The sequence below is a fragment of the Passer domesticus genome, chromosome 15 (assembly GCF_036417665.1).
Source record: "Passer domesticus isolate bPasDom1 chromosome 15, bPasDom1.hap1, whole genome shotgun sequence".
Lineage (NCBI taxonomy): Eukaryota > Metazoa > Chordata > Aves > Passeriformes > Passeridae > Passer > Passer domesticus.
Window position 1 is genome coordinate 12457787 of NC_087488.1, and position 22193 is coordinate 12479979.

General features: G+C 44.2%; 1 protein-coding gene across 5 annotated transcripts; it reads right to left on the minus strand.

The window, feature by feature from the left end:
* Positions 1-360: 360 nt before the first annotated feature.
* Positions 361-21290, minus strand: SNX8 (sorting nexin 8). Of its 5 annotated transcripts, XM_064389777.1 has the most exons (14): positions 21168-21230; positions 19975-20048; positions 19592-19719; positions 14436-14544; positions 13236-13426; positions 12695-12812; positions 10281-10402; positions 9841-9921; positions 8746-8906; positions 8216-8348; positions 7058-7126; positions 6168-6317; positions 5646-5795; positions 361-4910 (listed from the first exon to the last, which is right to left on the minus strand). In XM_064389777.1, the coding sequence occupies exons 5-14, from the start codon at positions 13374-13376 to the stop codon at positions 4797-4799; spliced, it is 1239 nt and encodes a 412-aa protein (XP_064245847.1). In that variant the 5' UTR covers positions 13377-13426; positions 14436-14544; positions 19592-19719; positions 19975-20048; positions 21168-21230; the 3' UTR covers positions 361-4796. The 5 variants fall into 5 exon arrangements, with proteins under 5 accessions (XP_064245847.1, XP_064245844.1, XP_064245848.1 ...); XM_064389774.1 differs by lacking the exon at positions 14436-14544; XM_064389778.1 differs by lacking the exon at positions 19592-19719 and having other exon boundaries at positions 21168-21193.
* Between the last annotated feature and the right edge of the window lie 903 nt (positions 21291-22193).

Below are 22193 nucleotides of genomic sequence, written 5' to 3' on the forward strand. Positions count from 1 at the left end.
GTGAAAACCTTTTGAAAAGTTCAAACCAGAGATTCCTTCAGGATCCTCCAGCTGAAGGCAGTGTGAGGTTATGGGAGTTAAGAAAGCACAAGCCAGAGGTAGATGTACAGTCCTGTCTCAGCCCAGCTTTCACTGTTGCAGCTCCTGCTGTGAAGTCAAACTATCTGAGCATTTCAGGTAAAAATGTCTGAATCAATTCAACTTCCAGCAAGTTTCTGTTACAAAGTTCCATCCCCTAGGGCTGCAGGTTTTGTCCCAGGGCAGGAGCAGGTGACTGCTCAGCACTGATGTCAGCCCAACCCAGCATGGTGGGCAGCACAAGTTTAATCCAATCATGCCAGAAATAACACATCACATATGTAACTTCTTACACAAGTTGGGTTGTTTTTTTTTTCCTTTTTTCAAACACTTTTACAACATGTAACACTTACAGATAGAATCTTGGAATGTCATGTAGGATCTGTAAACATTTCCAGTCTACCAGCTGTAATAGTTCTTTAATTCCTGCATTTGAATAAAGTGCTTCATACATAAGGCTATTTGAGCAAAGCAAAGATACAGGATATTCCAGGCAGGCAAAATTCACACCCTCTGAACTATGTTTGTTTCTTGTCTCCTTCCAGCAGTTTTGAAAAATTTATACCACTCAAACACATCGTTCTTCATCTGCTCAGCAAGCCACAGCTCAGACCTAGGATGAATTACACCTTAAAACCTTACTTTACCTTTTGTGCTGCACACTTATTTAGAGAGGTTTTGAGACCCACCTCTGCTTCTGACCTGGCAGTGAGGGTTCCTGGCTGCTCGAACAGAGAGAATGGTTTGGGGCAAATAGAATAAGCACAAAAGGACAAGCAGCTTTGACAGAGTGTAGGACCTTACTGCATGGTAGGAAAGGGCATGACTGGCAGCCAATACCTGTTAAATACCTTGGTTTATTTCCTGATAGAAACTGTAAATTGCTGTGACAACCACAAACCATGTGATAATCACACAGAATTACTTTCTGTTCCTCCAGAAGTTTGGGTAGGAAAAAAACAAGCATGGCTCAAGCTTGCACTTCTGTTATCCCCTCTGCAGTCAGGTGAGTCCTTTCAGGAAGGTGCTTCCCCAACCCTGATTTTTAGCTCTTGTCAAAGAGCTGGGATGTTACTGCTCCTGCTGTCATGAGACTGACATGGTTTAAGTAAGTTCTGTCCCCAGCTGGTGATCTTTGTCTTTAAACAGCACAAACTGAAGAGTGTAAATTCACCTGTTACAAATTCCAGGAATTATATCCTTCCACGGTTAAAGGAGAGTTAAAAGCACTGGAATGTAGCAAGGCACCGTTGAACACTTTACAACTTAGGAGGAGCAACTCACCAGGAAGATGGAAGGAGAGGGAAAGAAGGATACAAGATTTAAGGTATTGTAAATAGAGTCTTGAGCCTCTCAACACGATACTGACAAAAAGCTTGTATATTCCCACTTCACAGCTGGAAGTGGAGAAGCCCTCAGGAGTGACAAAACATAGAGTCCTTTTCAGAGAACAATTTTCAGGCAGCCTTTCAAGGTCTCAGGTGTTTACTACCCTGGTACCTCCAGGACTGCTCTGACAGACACTGCAGGCTTTTCTGCCATCACTCCTTTGAGCACATCAAAGTCCCCTGACCTCAAGCACACACAGAAAAGCTTCCATTCACAAAAGCACATTAACACTTTGGCACTGCATCTTACAGGAGCATCAGATCTCAGACAGGCAGCACACACTCCTCAATTAGTCTGGCTTGGTTAGTGTTTACTGCAGAAGGCAAGAGCAGGGAGGTAACTACAACTGTTTTCCCCACATTGGCTAGGACAGACAAACAGCTTGATGGATCCTTGGAGTCTCTGCTGCTTCCCTCTGGAGGAAGTAAGCTGTACTTGATGCTGCCCTCCAAGTCTGACAGATCCATAAACTGAACAGAACAAAGACAGTAAGGAAATCCCTCACACATTGAGGTAAACAAACAGTGCTATTTGCACACTGACCAGTCTCTCAAAAGAAAGGTTTGCAAACTAAGGGTTGTATGAAATAGTGTCTGCATGTGTTCAGGAATGAGACAGAAGCTTGACAGTCCAGTATGAAATAAACTCTGAAAGTGCCAGCAGCTGGATCAGCTTTGAGAATACTGGGCCTCAGTTCTCAAATATCTGGTGAACAGAGTAAAACCAAAACAAGAAAAGCCCACCCCCAAAACTCTCCTCAAAGACACACATGGGCTGACAATGGAGGCATGGGGTGTTTCTCAAAACAAGGTAATTTCAGTTTCTTTATAGGTGCTGTGGGGTGTCTGTTATTGTTACAGTCTCTGCACTAGGACTGTACAATTTCTGCCTGAAGGTGAACAGGAAAGAGGAGTTAGTCTAAAGCCCTAATGTCATTTTGATGTTTGCTTTTTGGGGGGTTGTTTTTTGATTTTAAATCAAGTTCAAAATTGTAATGTTTTTCTAGAAGTGAGAAATGCAAAGTTCCATTCAGGCTGATCCTTTGCAAGCACTCTTATAGAACACTGTCCAGTCAAACAAGTAACTTATGAGACCCATCATAAATTGTCAGATCTTGCCCCAAAACATACAGTATTTTCTCAATTTCACTGTTCACCACATCAGGCAAACAAGTAAAGGAGGATGGGTGCTCAGACTAAGCCAGCCATAACCAGCCAGCACCTTCTGATAATGCCAGGAGTGAAGAGCATGGAAAAGTCTGGTAACACACTTTCCACACTTGAACCACAAACCATCTTCCTAATCAAGACAAGGTCAAGCAGAAAAAACCTGTTGTACCATGCCTGAGATTATATCTTCTCTGTAACTGGACTGTAGAAACATTTCCCTCCCCTGACAGTTTGCTCCAGCTTGTGAGCAGAATTACTTCTGCATCACTTAGGAAATCTCCAGGAGAGAATCAAATCTGTCACAGCCATTTGCAGTTCATCTGTCTCACTGGACAAGGCCCATGTGCAGGAGGAAAGTGAGTTAATATTTGAATTGTTGGAAAAAGCTCTTTAATGCAATGTGTGCAAGGTTGGCTACACACTGCTTAAGGCCCAGCATTCAAGGAATTCACCCATAGCAGTGTATTTACTCCATTTTGAGGAGTGTGAGTAATGGTTATTCAGTCTCCTGAAACCGGGCAAATAACTTATCTTGCTCCTAGCTGAAGAAACTAATCCAGAATTTCCACCTGGGCTAGGAAGAGTTTCATGTTGCATTGAAATTTCTAAATGAAAAAAAAAAAACAAAACAAAAAAGCTTTTGTGATTGGAAGATTTAAATATATTTCCTGATAATGGGGAAGTTCCCCAGTGGGAAAATACTGTAATGGTTCCGATTTAACAGCAAGCACTCATCCTTGTTAATGTGCTTCCTTTTTTACCCATTCAAGGAAAATGCTAAGAAGCCAAGTCACAAATTCCCCTTTGGAAGCTATTTTGGCCCCAGAGAAGTTAGGTTCAGGGAGTGCTGTTCACACAGAGTTTTGTGCAGACGTTTGCAGTTTGATTATCAGTTTCTCTGGAGAATGTGCACCATTTCCCCTGAGGTAACACGATATGCACGTTCTCCCCCTGTGCCTCCCAAGGCAGAGCCACTGGAGATGCAAAGTGGGGAATGTTTAGTCCCTTTATCACAACCACAAACCATTCTGAAAACCCCATTACCGAGTGCTGTGGTGTTTTTAGAGATGACAACTTCCACCTATTTGTCTACTCTCCTTCACAAACAAGCATACTGCAATGCTACCCACAGCCAGGAAGAATGACAGTAACATCCTGATAATACTGAATTTTTGCTAATGAACTTTATCAGCACTGTGTTCCAGCCTGCTGGTGCAACAGGATACTTCTGATATTACACCAAAGAAAACACCAGCCTTTGGGTCAGCAGCTCTCCAACAGATCTGAACTGCTACTCACCAGATGGAGGTCAGAACCTCCAGAAGAAATAAACAAGCTACCTTGTAGCTGTTCCACTCCTGTAGTACAAGTGGTTTACAATTAAGGAATGTTTTACTCAATTATTTTCTCATTTATGCCAGGCAAACTCCTCTGAGTTCCTGAACCCAGTGTCTTTGGCCCCAAACTGAAAAATATGAGCAAGTCCCCAGGCTGCCCTTCAGCCGTGAAGGGAAACAAACTGACAATACAGTCCATCCAGCACCATCAGGAAAATCCCTGTCACAGAGCAGCACTGACCCCTGCCCAGCTGGGTTACAAAATCCAACCACTTCATTCATTTTGTGCTAAGGTCTAGCAGTAAGAAATCAAATCCAGACACCTACAATGGGATGGGGGATGGCTTTCAGCTTTCCTTATGCACACATGTCCCTAACACAGGCCCTCCAAGGTATAAAAAAAGCAATTTATCTCCACTACAAGCAAGTGCTTCAGCTATCCTGTTCATCTCAGCACTTCAGAGACGTGCAGAGATGTGTCAGCACAGCTGCAGATAAACATGATTGGAGGACTGTTAGTACAAGATGCAGAGGCCTCAGCAACAACAAACCCTGCAGCACTGGCTGTGCCAGGCCATGTCCCGACCCCATGAGGAGTGTCTGCAGGATAATGAACATCAGCTCTGCCCCAGGGCATTGCAATATTACAAAATTGTCTCTATATCCATATGTTCTGCCCCACATCCAGTCTGTCTAAATCAGAGAGCAGCTCAAAGCAGCAATATTAAAAAAAAAAAAATAGCTGTTTGGAGGATTCATTGGAGGTAGAGGTCCCACCCCTTCGTTGATTGCCCTTCTTGCTCCGTGGGGGATGCTTGGAACATTAATTGGAAAAGAAGTTTCCCTCTGGAGGTGACAGTGGTGGAGTTGGCATACTGCTGGATCCCACAAAAAGGCAGCTCAACTTCGGCTTCAATTCATTCCAAACTTTACTCATCTGTGAGTGGAGAAGGAGAGAAAGCAGACATGACCACACAGCAGGTAACAATCTCACCACACAGAATTTTAGCAGCAGTCTCAGGCACTCAGAAGCACAACACAAATATGCTGAAGTATTTTCAGGAAGTTCAATGGACCCAGAAGGTTCCTGTCAGACCAGTGCAGCTCCATGAACATTTTCCTGAGCCTGTATGGAAGGGAGATTTCCCTTCATCAAATTCCTTCACTGAAGGGATGGAAGGGAGCTGAAGGACAAGACACTTTTCAAATATAACCAAAGCAAGAAAGTTTGTATATAGGGAATGTTAAAGGCCATATTTAGGGTTTAACAAAAAGGAGTTTCTAAGTTTTAGATCAAAACCTGGAAAATTTTCTTGTCATACAATATATTGTGTAACTCAACAAAAAACCAGATTAATCTAGCAAACACATCATTCATTACAGAGTAGACACTGAATGGTTGGGTCTTCTTCAACTACTCACAGGGTAGGGCCAGCTACAGATGAGAAAATAAAAGAAGCAAACAAACTTGCTGCAAGAAGATACCGTCTTTTAGAGGGGTTAGAAGTCAACCCTGATCTTCACTCCAAAGTGGAAAAACCTCAGGTAACTTCCTTAGTTAAGAGAGAGCCCAACTGCACAGATGATTAGAGGACGAAGGCCAATGGGTGAAAACAAATCTATTCAAATTCTCATTCGTGTTTTGAGAAAAAGGACACAGTCCAGAACTCACCTCTTTGTGACCCTGAATCTGGGAGTTGACAAAGGCCCCCAAAATGTGAGATGTGAGAGGCAGGTAGATGTGGATGAGCTGTGTCTCCTGGTGCAGGCAGTACAGGGAGAAGTAATTCCGCAGCTCCATGGTTATGATCGCGTTTTCTTGCTGAAAGAAGAGGAACCCGGTGACCAGGAAGAGGATGGGAGAAAGGAGAAACATTCCTCCCCATACCAGCAATTCAAACACAAACCAAAACCCTAAAAAGGCAGTTCCTGGACCCATTTGATACCACAGGAATTGCCCTTTCCATCATGCAGACTGCTGCTTCCCACAGCTCCTGCAAATGACATGCTGCCTGAGAGCCAGTAACAAGTGTTGAGGAAAAGCAACACATTTTGCACATGGCACAGCAGGTAGCACAGATTTCCCAAAGTACAGGCTACCCGTTCAGTCCAAAAACTGCAAATGTGGCTGAGTTCCAGAGCAGCACCATTACAGAGCCCAGTCCCACCCTTGGCTCTCAGGTGCCTGCCCTACCTCCACAATCCGAGACTCCAGTTGCTCCACCGATTCTGGCTCTTTGTTCTGCACAGTGGCACTCATCATCTGCTTCTTCATCATGCTGTACTTGTGCAACGCTCGCTGGTGCTTGTGCAATACCCCCTTCTCATGCCTTTCACACAGGTCCTTTATGGGAAAAGGAAACAGCAGTGGAGCCAAGAGTCAGCCAACACACAGCAAAGTACATCAGGAACACACACGTGTGGTCACACTTAGTGTTGTTTCTACGCTGCAGATTTTTGCTCTTTTGTTTTCAAGTGGGTCAAAAAATGCCAGTAGCTAAGAATTTAAGAAACAAAACTGCTTGAACCCAGACCAGTGAGCTCAAGAGGCAACCTGGAGCATCACTTCTGCCAACATTCTGGATCTTATCAGGCCCCTTATCTTTTCTGACCTTTTCAGTATTAAGTGCTGGCAATTAATTAAAGTGCTGGCTCAAGTCCTTCAAATTCACTCTTGGCCTGGGAATGTCAGGAAAGGCTGCCACGTACAGCTGACCAGAAGATTAGTATTAACAAAATCCTTTCATTCATAACTGAACTCATGTCTCCATGAGCAAATCAGTAGCAATCTAGTTCACTGCTTTGACTCAAAAGCAGCCAAATCTAAAACCAAAAAGTTAGTGAATCCATACAGTTTAACCAGTCAAATTTGTTTTTGCTCTTTGGCAAGTTCTCATCAGATGAGCTATCAGGAAGGCTACAGAGCTCCTTGTGGCCAACAGCCACTCCCCTCCCTCTGCCAGATGCCCAGTTTGCCTCTGAACTGGCCTCACAGACAGTTTTCCATCCAGTTGGCGTTACACCCTCTAAAGAGCACAAACTTGCTCTAAACAACTTTCTTGTTGGCAGAACAGCAGAGCTCACTTTATAGGACTGGAGTAAATCCAGGAAAAGGTTCAACTTCTCCACCACATCATTCTCTTCCTGTTTACCCTAGAAAACAAGGAAAAAGTACATTTTACGTAAGCCTGGCATCACAGCCCTTCACCCCCCCCCACCACGCAGGCTCTCAGTGCTCTCTCCAGGGCACATCAGTGCTTACACAACTGCATCAAAAATCTCTCCAATGGCACTGGAGTGTTTAGTCTTCAGTGTGCAGAACAAAGACCTGACTGAGGCAGGAACAGCTTTTCCAACTGACTGATCATTAGAACAAGAGGAGTTGGTTTCACAGGCCTGTGTGTCAGTCCTTTCAGCGCACTCTGCCTGGAATTCCTTGCTCTTGCAGATTCCTCCAATCTTTCATCTTCCCTTCCTACAAGATAACTAATCCATTAAAACTCTGAATACCTGCATGTTCCCCGTAATAGTTCATGCATCAGAAGGCAGAGATGAGACACCAAGACAAATTTCACTGCCAATTTTTTTATTTTATAGAATACTCTTTTCTTCCTGTATCAATAGAGCTCTCTGGAGCATAAACTCCAGAGAAAGAGACCTGGCCTGACTGATCTACAAAAGCACACTGACTGTTTTAACACAATGAGATGAAGAGCACTGAAGACAAAACTATTACTTTTCCTTCCCAGACTGTCGTGTTCTCACATCATTCTGACAGTCATTACCACACTGTACACTTAAACTGGAATGTGATGCTTCTGTCTGAATGATTCTCATGTAATGTTTAAGTACATGAATGGGAAAACTTGATTCAGAAGTAAGTTATTCTAGGTTCTCTGTAGCAGATTAATAACATGGAACACAGGACTTTTGGACAGCTCGTCCTAGTAGTGAACTTAATGTATGCAGTAACCATTTAAAAGTAAGAAGGAAAGCAGATTTTTCCTTCCTTTCCATTGCCTGTTACATTTTTTCCCCATTTAAACACAGTCCAGGTATTTCACACAAGCTTGAACAAGCAGGCTGTTGGTTGAGAATGTGAGTTTGAACTGCAGTCTCCCTCTTAACTCTTGAAGAGCTTATGTCCACAGAGCTCCTGATTCAAGATAAAATTTAGGGCAGCAGTGTACTTCATTCATGTTACAAAAAGGAAAAAAAAATGGACAAAAGTAAAGGACTCACCTGCTGCACAGCCTTATCTGCCAAAAGTGCAAATTCAACAGACAGACCCTTCAAGGCTTGTTTCAGAGTCCCCCATGTGTTGTTGTTCAAAGCAGCCCAGGAAGGAAGTGGAGTAGTGTCTGAGCCCAAAGCACTGCAAGGAGAAAAGCAACGGTCACATCTAGGAGACAAATTCCACTGAGCAGATAAAGATATTTGCAGAGAGCAGCTTCAAATCTGTCCAAAAAGCCCACAGTGCTGAGCTACTACTGTCCTATCACAAATGCAGAGTAAACTGTGTACATACTGGGGAGAGAGACAATAACACAAGTACCTAAATGTGAAGGTATTTCTGTCTTCATTCCTCACTCTACAGAATGCAGCCTTGGTGAAAAGTGTGTATTTCCTTCTTTTATAGAAGGAAAATTGATTATGTCCTACCACATGCACTGAAACACCCCTTTTTACCAAACCATTTGCAGGTAAACTTCACAGCAGTTTTAAGGTCTAACCAACAGTAGAAATCAGCAATCCTGTTGCTCCAAGCCTACCTTAGCTCCTTCCCAAATATGAGGAGGTCGGAGGCGTTATCGATGGCTCGGGAAGCGATTCTCTCCGCGCGGTCCCGGAGCTTATAAAAGCTGTTATAAATATTTCTGATCAGCTCCCTGCTGGCAGCAAACTGGGCCTGAATGTCAGCTGGGAGGAAGTCCTGAAGGAGTACAGAGGGATTACTGGTGGATAAATCAGAGGCACGCCACAGTCTGCAGAGGTGCAGGCTTCCCTCCTGTGCTCACACTCTTCCACTGTGCTCTAACAACTCTGCAGAGATCAGTTTCCCATTTAGGTGTCCAAGTCACATGTCACACAAACAGCCCTAATTTTCAGAGGCAGAAAGGGGTTCAAATACCCAGCATAGACAGAGTGGGCAAAATCTGCAATTCTCCAATGTAGTTAAAAGAAGGTTTGTGAGGTTTCAAGCTTACAAGTTCTGATCTGATCCTACTGGTAACTCCCCATCCAGTAAAGTCAAGCACAAACTGAAAGTTCAGCTTTTTTTCACCAGTTTATCACTGGTAAAAGCCTGAATTAAGCTCCAGTTGCAAAACCTTCTGCAAGCACTGCAGGAACCTGAACAACAACTTGCTTTGCAATTGCTCAATGAACACAGTGGATGTGTAGTTAAAACTTGTCATAGCAGTAATCACTGGGATAAACAGATATATGGAGAACTTATAACTAGCTTTTCCATAACAGTCTAAATCTCTCCCACAGGGAGAGAACAGACAGAATGAGGGCATGAGCACAAGGGAAAGACATCAATCTACACATTACCTTCTAAATTGTGCAATTTGTGCATTTATTTGTTATGCAAGTACAAGTAATTACAGAGAAACATGTTCTGAGCAGGACTCATTGTTTAATCTATATCATATTCATGAGCCAGAATTTAGCTAGAAATATCAGGCCCTTAAGAGTCAAAATTTTATTTGATGTTTTCAATAAAATTACAAGTCCTTCAAACTCTGGAAACAAATATCTCCTACTTAAGGTGTCCATCACTGCACAAATGCCATAACTGAAGCACCTGGGGAAGAAAGGCATTTAAACCAGAATAATATGTTGCAAGAAATTCATATACATACCTTGGCCTGGGTAGCTAATCTGCAAGTCACAAATTCATCTCCTACTCCCTGGACCAATTCCCTTAGCTTATTCTGTACATCCTGGAAAAAATAAAGAATCAAATGAGCATGAACAAACACAGGCAGTTCATGCAGGTCTCAGATCTATTGCAGCAGCAAGGCACAACTCAGCAGATACAGCTTTACCCAGGTTAGACTTAATTTAAGGAAAAGCATAATCTCTGTTCCCCTAAGAACAGTTATAATTTTCAAAATACTACACTCCTGGCATTCAGTGAAATTACTTTCCACTTTCCACTGTGGAAACACCTACTGAGAGAAAATTCTCTTCATCCCAGGGAGCAAACCCATGCAGGTTAACAGCAATCCTGGACGCTGTGCCCAGCGAGGCAGTTACAGCCAGACTTGCAAGCTCAGGACTATTGCTAACAAACACTCACTGAGCCACTGAAGGACAGGAAGAGTTTCAAGAGCACATCTTCTGAGAAGGGGGGATGTCGAGCCACCAGGTTGATAAATCGCTTCAGCGCTCTCCTCCTCGATTCTATGAACTCACGATCAGCTGCAGGAAGAAACATGAGATTTCGGATAACGTCCCTCACATGACATCTCAGAAAGAAAAAAGGAAGCACTGCAACAAAAACCAAAGAATGGACAGCAATAGTCTGTCAGCTCCCAAGACCAGACCTTTCAGACTGACCACCTCAACAAATATTCTGTCAAATGTTCTTTACCTCTTACCAAAACCCAGCATACATAGCTACGCCAGGTTATTTCCACAGGGTAGGTCAGGGAGGAGGGACAAACAACCAAGCCTAAGGCCTGAAACCTCCACTTACAAACTATGGGCCTACAGAGATTCTTCTTCCCCTGAATCAATTCCACAGAGGATATCCCAGCCTGTCTTGGGATTCCTGAGATCAGCATCCATTCTTTTCATGCAAGATGTCAAAAAGTACTTTGGAAGACTTGCACAGCAGCCTGCAGTACATCCATGCAGAGTCTTTACTTGTCAAACTAAAAAAAATCTGTTCCTCTTGCTGAAACAGGAAGAATTTCAATCTGGCAATAACTTCAATAAGGAAGTAAATCAAAGTTCCTGGAGTTCTTCAGGAACAATAAAAAAATCAAAGATTAAAGAAAAAGAAAGCAGAAAATAGAAAGAAATTGAAGGAATGCTCTTATGCATGACAACACTCCCATATCATGAAGGATTTTTACTCTTTTGCCACAGCTTTAAGCTGGCAGTTTGCTGGCTGTGAGGACTCTCCCAGGTGATCCTCAGTACAGCACCACCCACCAATTCATTTTTCTGCCTTTGGGGTTGCAGATCTTGATTTCGCTTTGCTCACCCTTAACCTACGCAGACATTTCTGAAGTCGTGCACACAATTCCCACAGGATCTGCCTCTGTGGTTGCTGTCCCCCAAACGAGCAGGGCAGGTCATCCATCTCCATCTGACAGACCCCCACTGGGATCCGTGTAACTCAGCAGAGGGACACGGCACAGAGCTTGGGCCATCCAGGTCTGGGACTTGGAGGCTCCAAGAGTCACACATCTATACTAATCCATCAAATCCTCTGTCCTGCAACACCATTTATCAGTCCATTCATCTACTCAGAAACAAGAAATACCCATTCTCTTTCCTTTTTCCTGTTTGCAGTTTCCATTAAGCCCACTTCCACAGTTCTTCTACAGTCACTGGACTAAAGGCAAACAACACTCTGCCTTATCACAGCTTTGCACTGTATTAGAACTGTTCTCCTAGCACAGTCTGACAACGAATCCTATCAGTTCTTTTCCTGAAGTTATGGTATGTGTGAGGAGAAATGCACCAGTGAATGCAGGGAAATATCAACACAGCAGCAATGCAAGGAAATAAAAATGCCTGACAAGTAACAGAACTTCTTCCAAGCATCCTCTGCCCACTGAGATTAATCAGAGAAGGTCTTTCCTCACATGTGTTGCATGAAGTGGAAATTCTGGCTGAGAACACTGAATCAGGTTAAACTCACCCATGGGTTTCACAACCTCCCAAAAAGTCTTCGCAATTCACATCCGATCATAAGAATGTACTACCATTGAAGCTTTTCAGGGGTGTGATTTTGCTTTGTTCCAATTCAATATAGACCCTGTTCTGCTCACTGTTTACCAATTCTGATTTACTGGAGCAATACATGGACTTCTCAATTGAAATCAATTATTTGTTGAAACATAGTGAGCTTAGCACCATGGGCAGGAGAGAAGACACTGAAAAGCTTGTTCTTTCACACACAAAGTATAAACAAGACAGGATTTTATACAGTTATACAACTTCTGAAATAATAAATGCCTAAAACCAGTGTCAATATTTGAGATTAATGAAAAAATCACAGCTTTGATTGCTTTCTGTCTTGGGCTACTTGGTTTCTAGTCTAACTGCTAAAGCATACTTGAATGAACTGACACAGATTCCTTTTAGGTTGGAAAAGAACTTTTAAGATCACTGAATCCAGCTGTTAAACTAACACTGCCATGTCCACCACTAACCAATGATCATCACAACCTGTTTTTCTAAGAAGCAGTATCTGCAACTCTGCCATGCTCTTGTGTAGAATTACACCTAAAATCTTATTAAGAAAAATCATTCAATACTGAAATTCCAAAGGAAGAAACCCCACTGAAATTTTGCATTCCTATAGGAATTTCTAGCATGGCCGTAATTCACGCCTCTGAATTGTGTATTACAAACTCAAAGTTGTCTGAGGCAAGCAGAAGCCAAGACTTTCAATCTTTTAAACGCTTATTTTCAACAGTATCATGCTTGCACCACGAAGCAAACCCCCTGGAGCCCAAAATGCAGATGCAGGTTTACCTCCCAGCACTCTCTTTGGGGGCAGTGCTGGCACCATGCGGTAGGGGAACTTCTGCAGCAGCATCTCGTGGAACACCACAAAGTCGTTGTATCTTCTGTACACCGAGCACTTGAATCGCTGCAATTAACCAGGGGGATAAATCACTGCACAGCTTAGACAGCAGCACCTCCACAATTCTTTTTTTTTTGCACTGTAAATGCAATTTCTTCACTAGCTCAAATTGGTTTGAGGTATCTAGCTGCCTACGCCAATTTGTTACAAAATGGTTCCGTTTCCATTGTCATAAACCTGCTTTTGTACAGAGCTCAGATTTCAAGCAAGTGAACTTGCAGATCATCCTTCACAGCTCAGTTAGATGTTCCATGCTGCAGAGTCAGGATGGCCCAGTGCTACTGCATTAAAAATCAGCCCACACAACTGGTCTACTTAAAGCCAGCATCACCCAGCACATCTAAATCTCTCAGGACTTCACCAGCAGAAACTGCACAGACATTCTGAGGAGGATACATTCTCAGCAAGCCCAAAGCTTGTTCACATTACCTTGCTGGAAACCTCATATTCCACATGTTTCAGGAAAAGTCCCTTCTTCTCAGGTATAAGCTCCACCTGCACGCTGTCCTTGCTCAATAGCTCTTGGAGGGTGTGGGAAAGCAGCAGTGGATTTCCCTGGGGCGTCTGCATTAGAAACTGTTCCGCTTCCCTTGGTTCATTTACTGGAGGCTTTGCCAAATCTAGAACACAAAAAGGGAAAAAACAGTAGACCTGATAAGATACAGTAAAAGAAGTAGCCTTAAAATATTCCGTTCCTTTGCTTGGTGCTGCCAGAGTGGTGCAACACCACCAGAAGCCCAGGCAGGCCACTCCCCTGGGAGGTTATGCTGCTCCTCACACGTTCACATCACCGGTACCTCCCTGCTCACAACACCCAGGAGCACCTCCAATTATATCGAGTCAGAGACATCTCCAAGCAAAGAATCACAGGCCAAATTTGTTCTGTGAATCAGCTAAGAGGCCTGCATTTCCTGTCTGTCCAGCTCCCACCACAGCAGGATCTGCCAAAATGAACGAAACCCTTGCTCAGCACTTTTGAATCCTGCCTAGAACAACTCATGGAAGGAAAGAAAAATGTGTCATTTTACCACACTGCAGAAATTTAATCCATTAATTTTGCACATCATTACAAAGGAAGGAGACACTTCATTTGACATAATTTTATTAAACTCTGTGACAGTGTGCTACAGTGAGCGTGAATTACAGTAATTTACTATGTCAATATACTTAAGTTCCAAAGCAGAGGGAAAAGGTTCCTGATAAGGGCTACCAACCCAACAATTCTCAATCACAGAAAGCTGTGGCAAAATCTTTCAAACTTACCTATGTTTTCCAGCTACAAGCAATGGAAGAGAAAACAGCTTTTGACAACGAATTTGACCACAACTGGGCAGCTTTGGACAGTAACTCACTCTCAGATGCAGAAGTGAAAAAAGATGGGTCTTAAGAATGTGGCCCCAGAGGACAAATGACATCAAAGAAAGGGCAAAGCTGATGACTCAGTGTTCTCTTATCAAGTGCCTGACTGCAGCCTGTTTTCTCACCCTGACTTCATAACTGCAACTATTATGTGACTGTAAACTAAGCTTACATTGTTTTTCAAAGCCATCCTTTCTTTTCTACCCATTCCACACACAGGAAATTGTGTGAACAACGAGGGTACAGCCCTGGGCTCTGTTCATCCCATACCTGAGCTCTGCTCTCCAGTCTGGAGCAGCTGGGTTGCTTCCTCTCTGTAAGAGGCACACTGTGAACAAGCTCTTTTATAAAGCAAGTCAAATCCACTGATGAATGGTACCTAGAAAAGCCAGGTAGGATTCATTATCCCTTCCTTGCCATTGTGCAGAAGTTCTTAAACATATCTGCAATTTTGAGAACACAGTAACAATACAGCAGAAAAGACCATTTCTTTCAGCTTCGATACATAGTTCAAAAAGTTGTTAACTGGGTAACAGATTAACTCAAGGAAGATAAGAAGTCATAGCCTTAACTTGAAAGCCCTGACCTCCTCCTGATAAGGATTTCCCACCTGCTCCTTCATGTACCCTAGGCCCTGATAAACAGGGAAAACAAGCAATCTTTAATTCTTCAGATTTATGACTTCGTAACACATTTTGCTATTTGTTCCATAAAATGACTTAATGAAACCAAACCAAATCCAGGACAAATGACCTTATCCCACATGCCTCATCAGGCTTCAGATTCCTGCTAATGTGACTCAGAGAAGCAAGTCTTAACACCTCTGCTTTAATAGACATATCAGCTGCTAACCCCACCTATGTAGCAGCTCCTAAAAATTTCCAGCTACCTGCCAGAAATTTGCAGTAAAATAATACAAGCTAATTCAGTGTTGACATGGGATATTGCTGGATGAAGTGATAACATCTGTAGAGCACAGGGCATCCTGGATTTCCAGAGCAGCAGTTCTCTGGGTGTCCACCCTGCTAAGTCTTGGGTTTAACTGCTCAAGACACACCAGTGAAATGTGACAGGGGACAGCAGATGTTGCTGCTCCTCCAATGCACACTCACACCTCCCTCCAGGGAATTCCAGAGCCTCCTGTGATGCTCAGCCACTGGCTGATGCTGCAGAGGCCTCCCCCAAAGGGGGGAACTCAAAATGCACCCAGCTAATTCCCCAAGCAGTGCCAATCTGCACTAACACAACATTTCCTCCTGCCTATTGAGTCACTGTCTCTGCTTCCCATCTTTCTGCTGGACAACAGCACAAACCACTCCCTGAACTGGGCTCAGCATTGTCTGATAAACTCCTGAAACCCCACAGGCAAGAGACATGGATGAGAAGAAAAGATGTATAGGGTGAATCATGAAACCCTCACTGTCTCATCTTTAAGTCCCAGAACCAAACTGATGATGAGGACTCTGAAGTTCCTCACAGGTCTGAACCCCATTACCCAGCAGACATCCACACAGTGATGCCCCCAGGCAAGACTCCACAGTCCTTTGACAGTTCAGCCACGTTGCCCTTTTCTTGGTAATTTCTCACCAGTTTTTATCCCTAAATTTGCTTTCTAAAAGTCACCTACGGGACATGTCTTCTCTTTATCAGCAGTTCACACTATTGGCTCTCCCTGAAATATTCTGTAGCTTCTTCACATCTCTACCTTGTCTAAATGTGTGAAATCACACAAACCAGACAACCATGCAAACAAGTTTGAATAATTACTGTTTAATTAATAACCTCAGCATGCCTGGTATCAACAAGACAGTTAGAGTGAATCTACACCCACAAACACAGCTCTGAGAACACAATAAAATGACTTGGGAACAGCTGTTAACCTGCTTTAGGAAATGCTTATCATGGCATTAACACTAACCCTACAGAGCAACATATACTGGAGCTATTCTTCAGCCCATTTTTCATTCTACTTACTAAAGAGCCTGTTTGGGAACAGCCTCAAGAGCCCTGGCCAGGAATGGTGGATAATAGTGGGAACTCATTGGTATGAGCTCCTGAGTTCAGCCAGTGAAAGGATTTACATGCATTGTAACAGAACACTTAACGCTTCCCATCACGCACTCTCTGCTGGAGAACAGCTAATTTTGAAAACATTCCCTTTGGTTCAGCAGATCATTATCTAGTAAAGTTTATATAGAGAGAGCAGCAAGTGGATACAGAAAGGAGGTATGGAATGGTCCCCTGGAACACTGGGAAGCAGACAAAATAAAAATCAGCTTTTTGCTACAGCAGTTTCTCAATCTGTTGTCAATAAGGTACCAGGAAGTGGCCTGATACAATTGAAAACAAGTTGATATAAAAGTTAAAAATAATACATACAAACATACATATGCAAACAAGAAGACAACAAGATGACAAGGACTAAAAGTTTGAAGAAATATTCAAAGCATGGCCTAGTTTTTGTTTGGTTGTAAAAGAAAACAGCTATGAAAATACTGCATAATACGTTTTGTTTGGCTTTTTTTTTTTTTTTTTTTTTTTGCAACAAGTCAGATAGCCTTTGGACCGAGGGGAGTTGAGAAACTTACCCAGAGAAAAACTGCAATAGAAATTATCTCTACTTCATGCTTTAGTTAGTGTTTCATGCTTTAGTTAGTGCTCAACATTCAATAGTCCACTGATACAACTGGGCAGCAATCTGCCTTCCCTGGAGTTACCAGAGTCCTCCATCCAAATTTCCAAAATCATGCATTTATGAAAGCCAAAGCAAAATTCCAAGTACCTGGATAGCTGCACAGAGTTTTCACATGTGAGCACATCCAGTAGAGCGATGCCAGGGCTGGAAGCACAGGTGGCAAATCACAACACTGATCTCCCTTCCCTGTTTAAGCTCTGTCAATCAAATTTGGAGGCCTTATCTCCATTTTACAGATGGCTGATGCTACCAACTCCTTATTACACCAGGCAATAATCAGATAAATTTATCAGACATGCTTAAGTAGCTGGTGCCACAGAATTACTTATTATATTAGTAGCATTATTACTAGAAGGAGAAAGGAGTCTGTAAGAAAGCAAAACCTTCAGGAAAAGCAGCTCAGATCTCGCCTCCATCATCACAGGCCACAGCTGTGCAGAGCAGAGGGGATCCAACCCACAGGAAATATGAAAACTGACTGGTTTTGGGCACAGATACCTCAAATTTCTCCCTGGAAAAAGTGAGGGCTCCACTACCAACTCCTGGGGCAGGAATATTAAAGCAGCAATGTAAATATCGTTCATCAGCATTTCCCTTTCCTTTCTGTCTTCTCATGAGAAACCCCAGGAATTATGGAAATGCCTCTCCCCCTTATCATGTCAAAAACATTCCTCCATAATTCCAGAATCCAGCCTCCATATCAGCCTCTCTGAAAGCTGGTGCAGATTTCAACTACAAATTCAAACAGATTCCCATCTTAGTTCTCATTTTTTTAAAATAGTACATAATTTGAAACCCCCTAAAAAAAAAAAGACCACCAAAAAAAGCAAACAAAACTTTTTTTCCTGTTAAAGGCTTTACATACTTTTTGAGACAACTGCACACAACTTGTTTGGGTTGTTTTGAGGAATTTAAAACTATGAAATTCTTATTTCAAAAGGAGAAAAGCAAAAGAATCAGTCTAACAAAGCTAAGTGTTGCAAAGCTGTGTGTTCAACATGGAAAGCAGGTCTGTATTTCTTACTGGGTACAAGAAAAGTTATCATATTTAGCTTCACTCTAATTAAGAGTCTCCTTCCTTCTCCTTCCCAACAATTCCCGTGTAAATACAAACTACCCAATGCCAAAACAAGATAAAATAGCACACGCTGTCATAAAATTAGATGCTGGAAACAGGCTCCAACATTTTGTTTTTCTCCTTTAAAAAAACCAAAACACCACCACCACAGATGCCAAGTATGTACCCTGCACTAGTCAGTCTGGGTTTTCTGGGGTTTTTTCTTTGGTTAGGTTCTTCTATTTCCCTTTTTTTGTTGCTGGTGTTGCAGGTTGTTTGGTTTAGGTTTGGGAAGGGTTTTTTGGTGTTTTTTTCCAAGTAAGTTTAAGACAGTTATTCAGCACTTGGTGCTCCTAAAGATGAAACAGAGAAGTTATGCCACAACTCAAAAATAGATGAGACTATTTAAGATTTCTTTAGTAATATTTTAAAACCACCTGAATTTCTGCAGTCCCCTACAGCTGTAGGCCTCTTGCTGCTTCTCAAATTTCCACAATCCCATACTCCAGCAAAAAAAAAAACCCCCAACATCAACTTGCCCCACAGATTTACTGTGTGTAAAGAACTAACCTTAAGCCTCTTGCCCTGTTCTTTTAACTGTGCTGTTAGATCATCAACTGATTCATCTGATTCCCCAAGTCTGGGGATACAAGGGACACATTCCATTCACAAGTCAGCCATGAGCCACAGCCCCCAGCTGCAGCAAACACAATAAAGTGAGATGCAGCCACTTTGAAGAAATAACAGGATTAGCAGAGAAAAATCCAACGAGGAATGTGCCCTAAGACTACAGGGACAAAAAGTCAAACGCTCACTGGGGCTGGTTCCCAGCGCTCAGTGGATGTCTGCTAAACTATCATTTTTCAAAAGAGGTTGGAAGTGTAAAAATTCACACCCAAAAATGTAACCCAGCAAGGAATAACCCAAACAACTACTCTGGGAAACTTTCACAAGGACATTTTAGCCTGACTACAAAACTGGCAAGTTTCCACAACCAACCATCCTTACAGAGGTCAAGAATATCCCACAAAAATAAATAGTTTATCTTTGTTTTGCTTCTCATTTTCCTTACGTGTTTCTCACCCTCCTGATTATGCTTGGTGTTAGCATTTAAGCATTAAAAATGGCATTGCCACTCCAGACCCTACAGCCTCCCATCGGTCTTTTCACACATTTTATAGTTAGAGCAAGCTGATTCTTATCCCAAATCCTGTTGAAAAGCAATCATTACAGCTCTCCTCCTTTTGTACCAATTCCACATGTCTGGAACTGGTAAATTTTTCTCCCTCAACCTGCACCAAGCCATAAAACTTGAAGACTGTGGGGGAAATCAGTGGTCATGTGCAAATTATACTGTCTGTAAGCTGCACAGCCCTCCCACGGGCTGAGCACACAGTAAAAGCTTTACCATCAGAAGAAAAGACACCTCACCCCCTACACAGCCAACACCTGGATTACCTCCCTGCAATCCTTGCAAAACAGACTCACATGGAAGTAAAAGCAAAAGAAAAAAAAAAAGTCAATAAAAGCCACTCTGCAAAATTGACTTCTACATGCTGGACGTTATCCTTTTTTCTTTTCTCTTCGATTGTATTAAAGCACTTCTGCTTTTAGTACTGTTAAATCAAAACCACAGCATTTGTATGTGCCCTTATAGGGGGGCATCAATGATACCTGTTGGGACTGTCATTACTCTGGATATTTCAATCCTCCCAAAACACTCAGTGACAAGCTGCTGGGCTCCAAAAAGAAGTACAGATGGGGGTGAAACTTCAAAGATCTCTGAGACCTGCATCATGATGCTAAAAATAAAATAAACATTGCTGCATTAACAGCATTATTTTTCTTTAGCCAAAATCATTATATACCCTCTCTCAGTGTTCATCATAAACCCTCTGCCAAAGAAAACCAGGTTTTCTAAAGAAGGCTGAGTAGAGCAGAAAGGTACGGAAGCACCATCACCAGAAGTTGATCAGTTCAAGAATACTCTACTTGGAGACAACTGCTTTATCTCTGTAAGGCTCCTGAAGCAGATGGTAAATCCATAACAGACATACCTGAGCAAGCTCTCTCTTTGGTACAGTAGGACATTTTTTCCACAAAGGCTGCTGTTCAATATGTTACATCAGTCCTGGACAGAAATATTCCAAAATAATTTATTTATAAGCATTATCTGCATTGGGAGCATCACAGGCCTAAACTCACAAGAGGATCCTAAGAGCAAACTCAAAGTGGATCCTAAATATAATCAACCAAACCATTTTTCCATGCATTAAGCTTACCTACTCAGTTTTCTTTCCAAACTGAGCAAAAAAAAAAAAAAAAAAAAAAAAAGTACGCACAAAGCAGGTACAAAAGTTCAGCCACTTCAAAGAGAACTTCAGAGAACCCTCTAAAAGTTTCCTTCAGCTTAACTGCTAAAGGAGTCTAACATGTTATTCCCTCAGTTCACCCAGGAGCTCTCTCCATCTCATTTCGCAACAAGCGCTGGCAGTATTTGCCTTCAAGTTTCTTCATCCCAGAGCCAGCTGCACGCTCCTACAACTCCAGCGCCAGGAGCCGGTGCTCTCGCCGCTGGATGTGCCGCTGGCTCGGCTCGGAGCGGAGGCACCGGGAGCGCCCGAGCCGCCGCCTCCGACCCGCCGCGGGAGGCTCGGGGCCGCCTCCAGGGCGCCCGGGCGGGCGAGGAGCAGGCACGAAATAAAATAATAATAAAAATAAAAATAAAAAACTTTGTGCCGCACACAGGGAGCGCTCGGCCGCGTGACTCCCCACGGGAGAACTTCTGGACCGCGCCCCGAGTCCGCGTCCAGCCCGGCAGAAGGGCTGCGGGGAGCTGACCGCCTGCGGCCACCGGGGACACCACCGGGGTGACCACCGGGGAGACCACCGGGACAATCACCGGGGAGACCACCGGGACAACCACCGGGGAGACCTCCCGCCGCCCCGCCGGGCAGGTAACCCCAGCGGGTCGGGCGCTGCCGGCGCTGCCGCTGCTTCCCCGCACCTCGGCACGGGAGGGACCCCCTGCCCCGAATGGCAGCGCTGCGGCCCGGCCACGGGCAGCCACCGGGCGGGCCGGGCCAGCGGGGTCCCGCTGCCCGGGGGAAAGGGGGAAAGGCGGCGGCGCTTCCCGCAGGTTCGGTGGGGAGCGCGGCCCCGGCCCCGGCGCGGAGCCCCGTCCGCTCCCGGGCGGGCAGCGCGCGGCGGGCGCGGCTGCACCGCGGGGCGGCCCCGCATCCCCCCGTACCTGCGGCCGTGCCCGCGGGCGGCTCTCCGTCCATCGCGGCCGCGGTCATGTGAGGCCGGGGCGGCCGCCCTCCCCTTCCTCCGCAGCGCCCGCCTGTCAGCGCGGGCGGGGCGGGCGGGCAGAGCCGCCTCCCGCGGGGCCGGGGGCGAGGGGCGCGGGGGGCGCGGGGGGCGCGGTGCCCGGCCCGGCCCGGCCCGGCCCGGCTCGGCTCGGCTCGGCTCGGCTCGGCTCCGTGGGGACGTGTCAAATTGCAGCCCCGCGCCGCCGGGCTCCGGCAGGGCAGCGAAGGGATCGCTGCGAGCGCCTCGGAAGCGCTTCGGGATTAGTAACACATCTCCCGAGTGTTTTACGGCGTGTAAGAAGCGATCGGCTCATGGGTTTAATACGGGATTATTCCCTAGTATAACTGCTTTATTTTTTGAAGTCTGGAAAGGATGGTTGTTGTGAACTTCGGGGAGGCTTTCTTGTGCGCTAGGAAAAGTAGCTAACTGGTGAGGCTGTACTTTGGAATTCCTGTCACACAATCTCAGAATCAACTGCGCTGGAAAAGAGTTTGAAATCATTGAGTACAACCTGTGACTGAACAGCACCTTGTCACCCAGACCGTGGCACTGAGTGCCACATCCACTCTGTCCTGAAAAGCCTCCAGGGTCCGTGACTCCCCCACTTCCCTGGACAGCCCATTCAATGTCTGATCGCCCTTTCTGTGAAGAAATTCCTCCTGATGTCCAACCCAAACCTCCCCTGGCACAGCTTGAGACGGTGCCCTCTCATCAGATGAATTACTCCAAGCCAATTTTGGTATATTTTCTTTAACTGAGTTCCTTTTCCCATGGCATTTCTGCTGCCATCTAGGTGATTAATCAATCATGCTCAGTATTTTTTTATATTTTGCATCTGGATTTTTGGTAAATTTGGTAGAAATGAACACTAACCTATTCAGAAAAGCACAGAAATACAAACATTTGAAATGCAAATACACTTTCCATTATGGCATAAAAAACAATAACTGCATGTATGAGCACC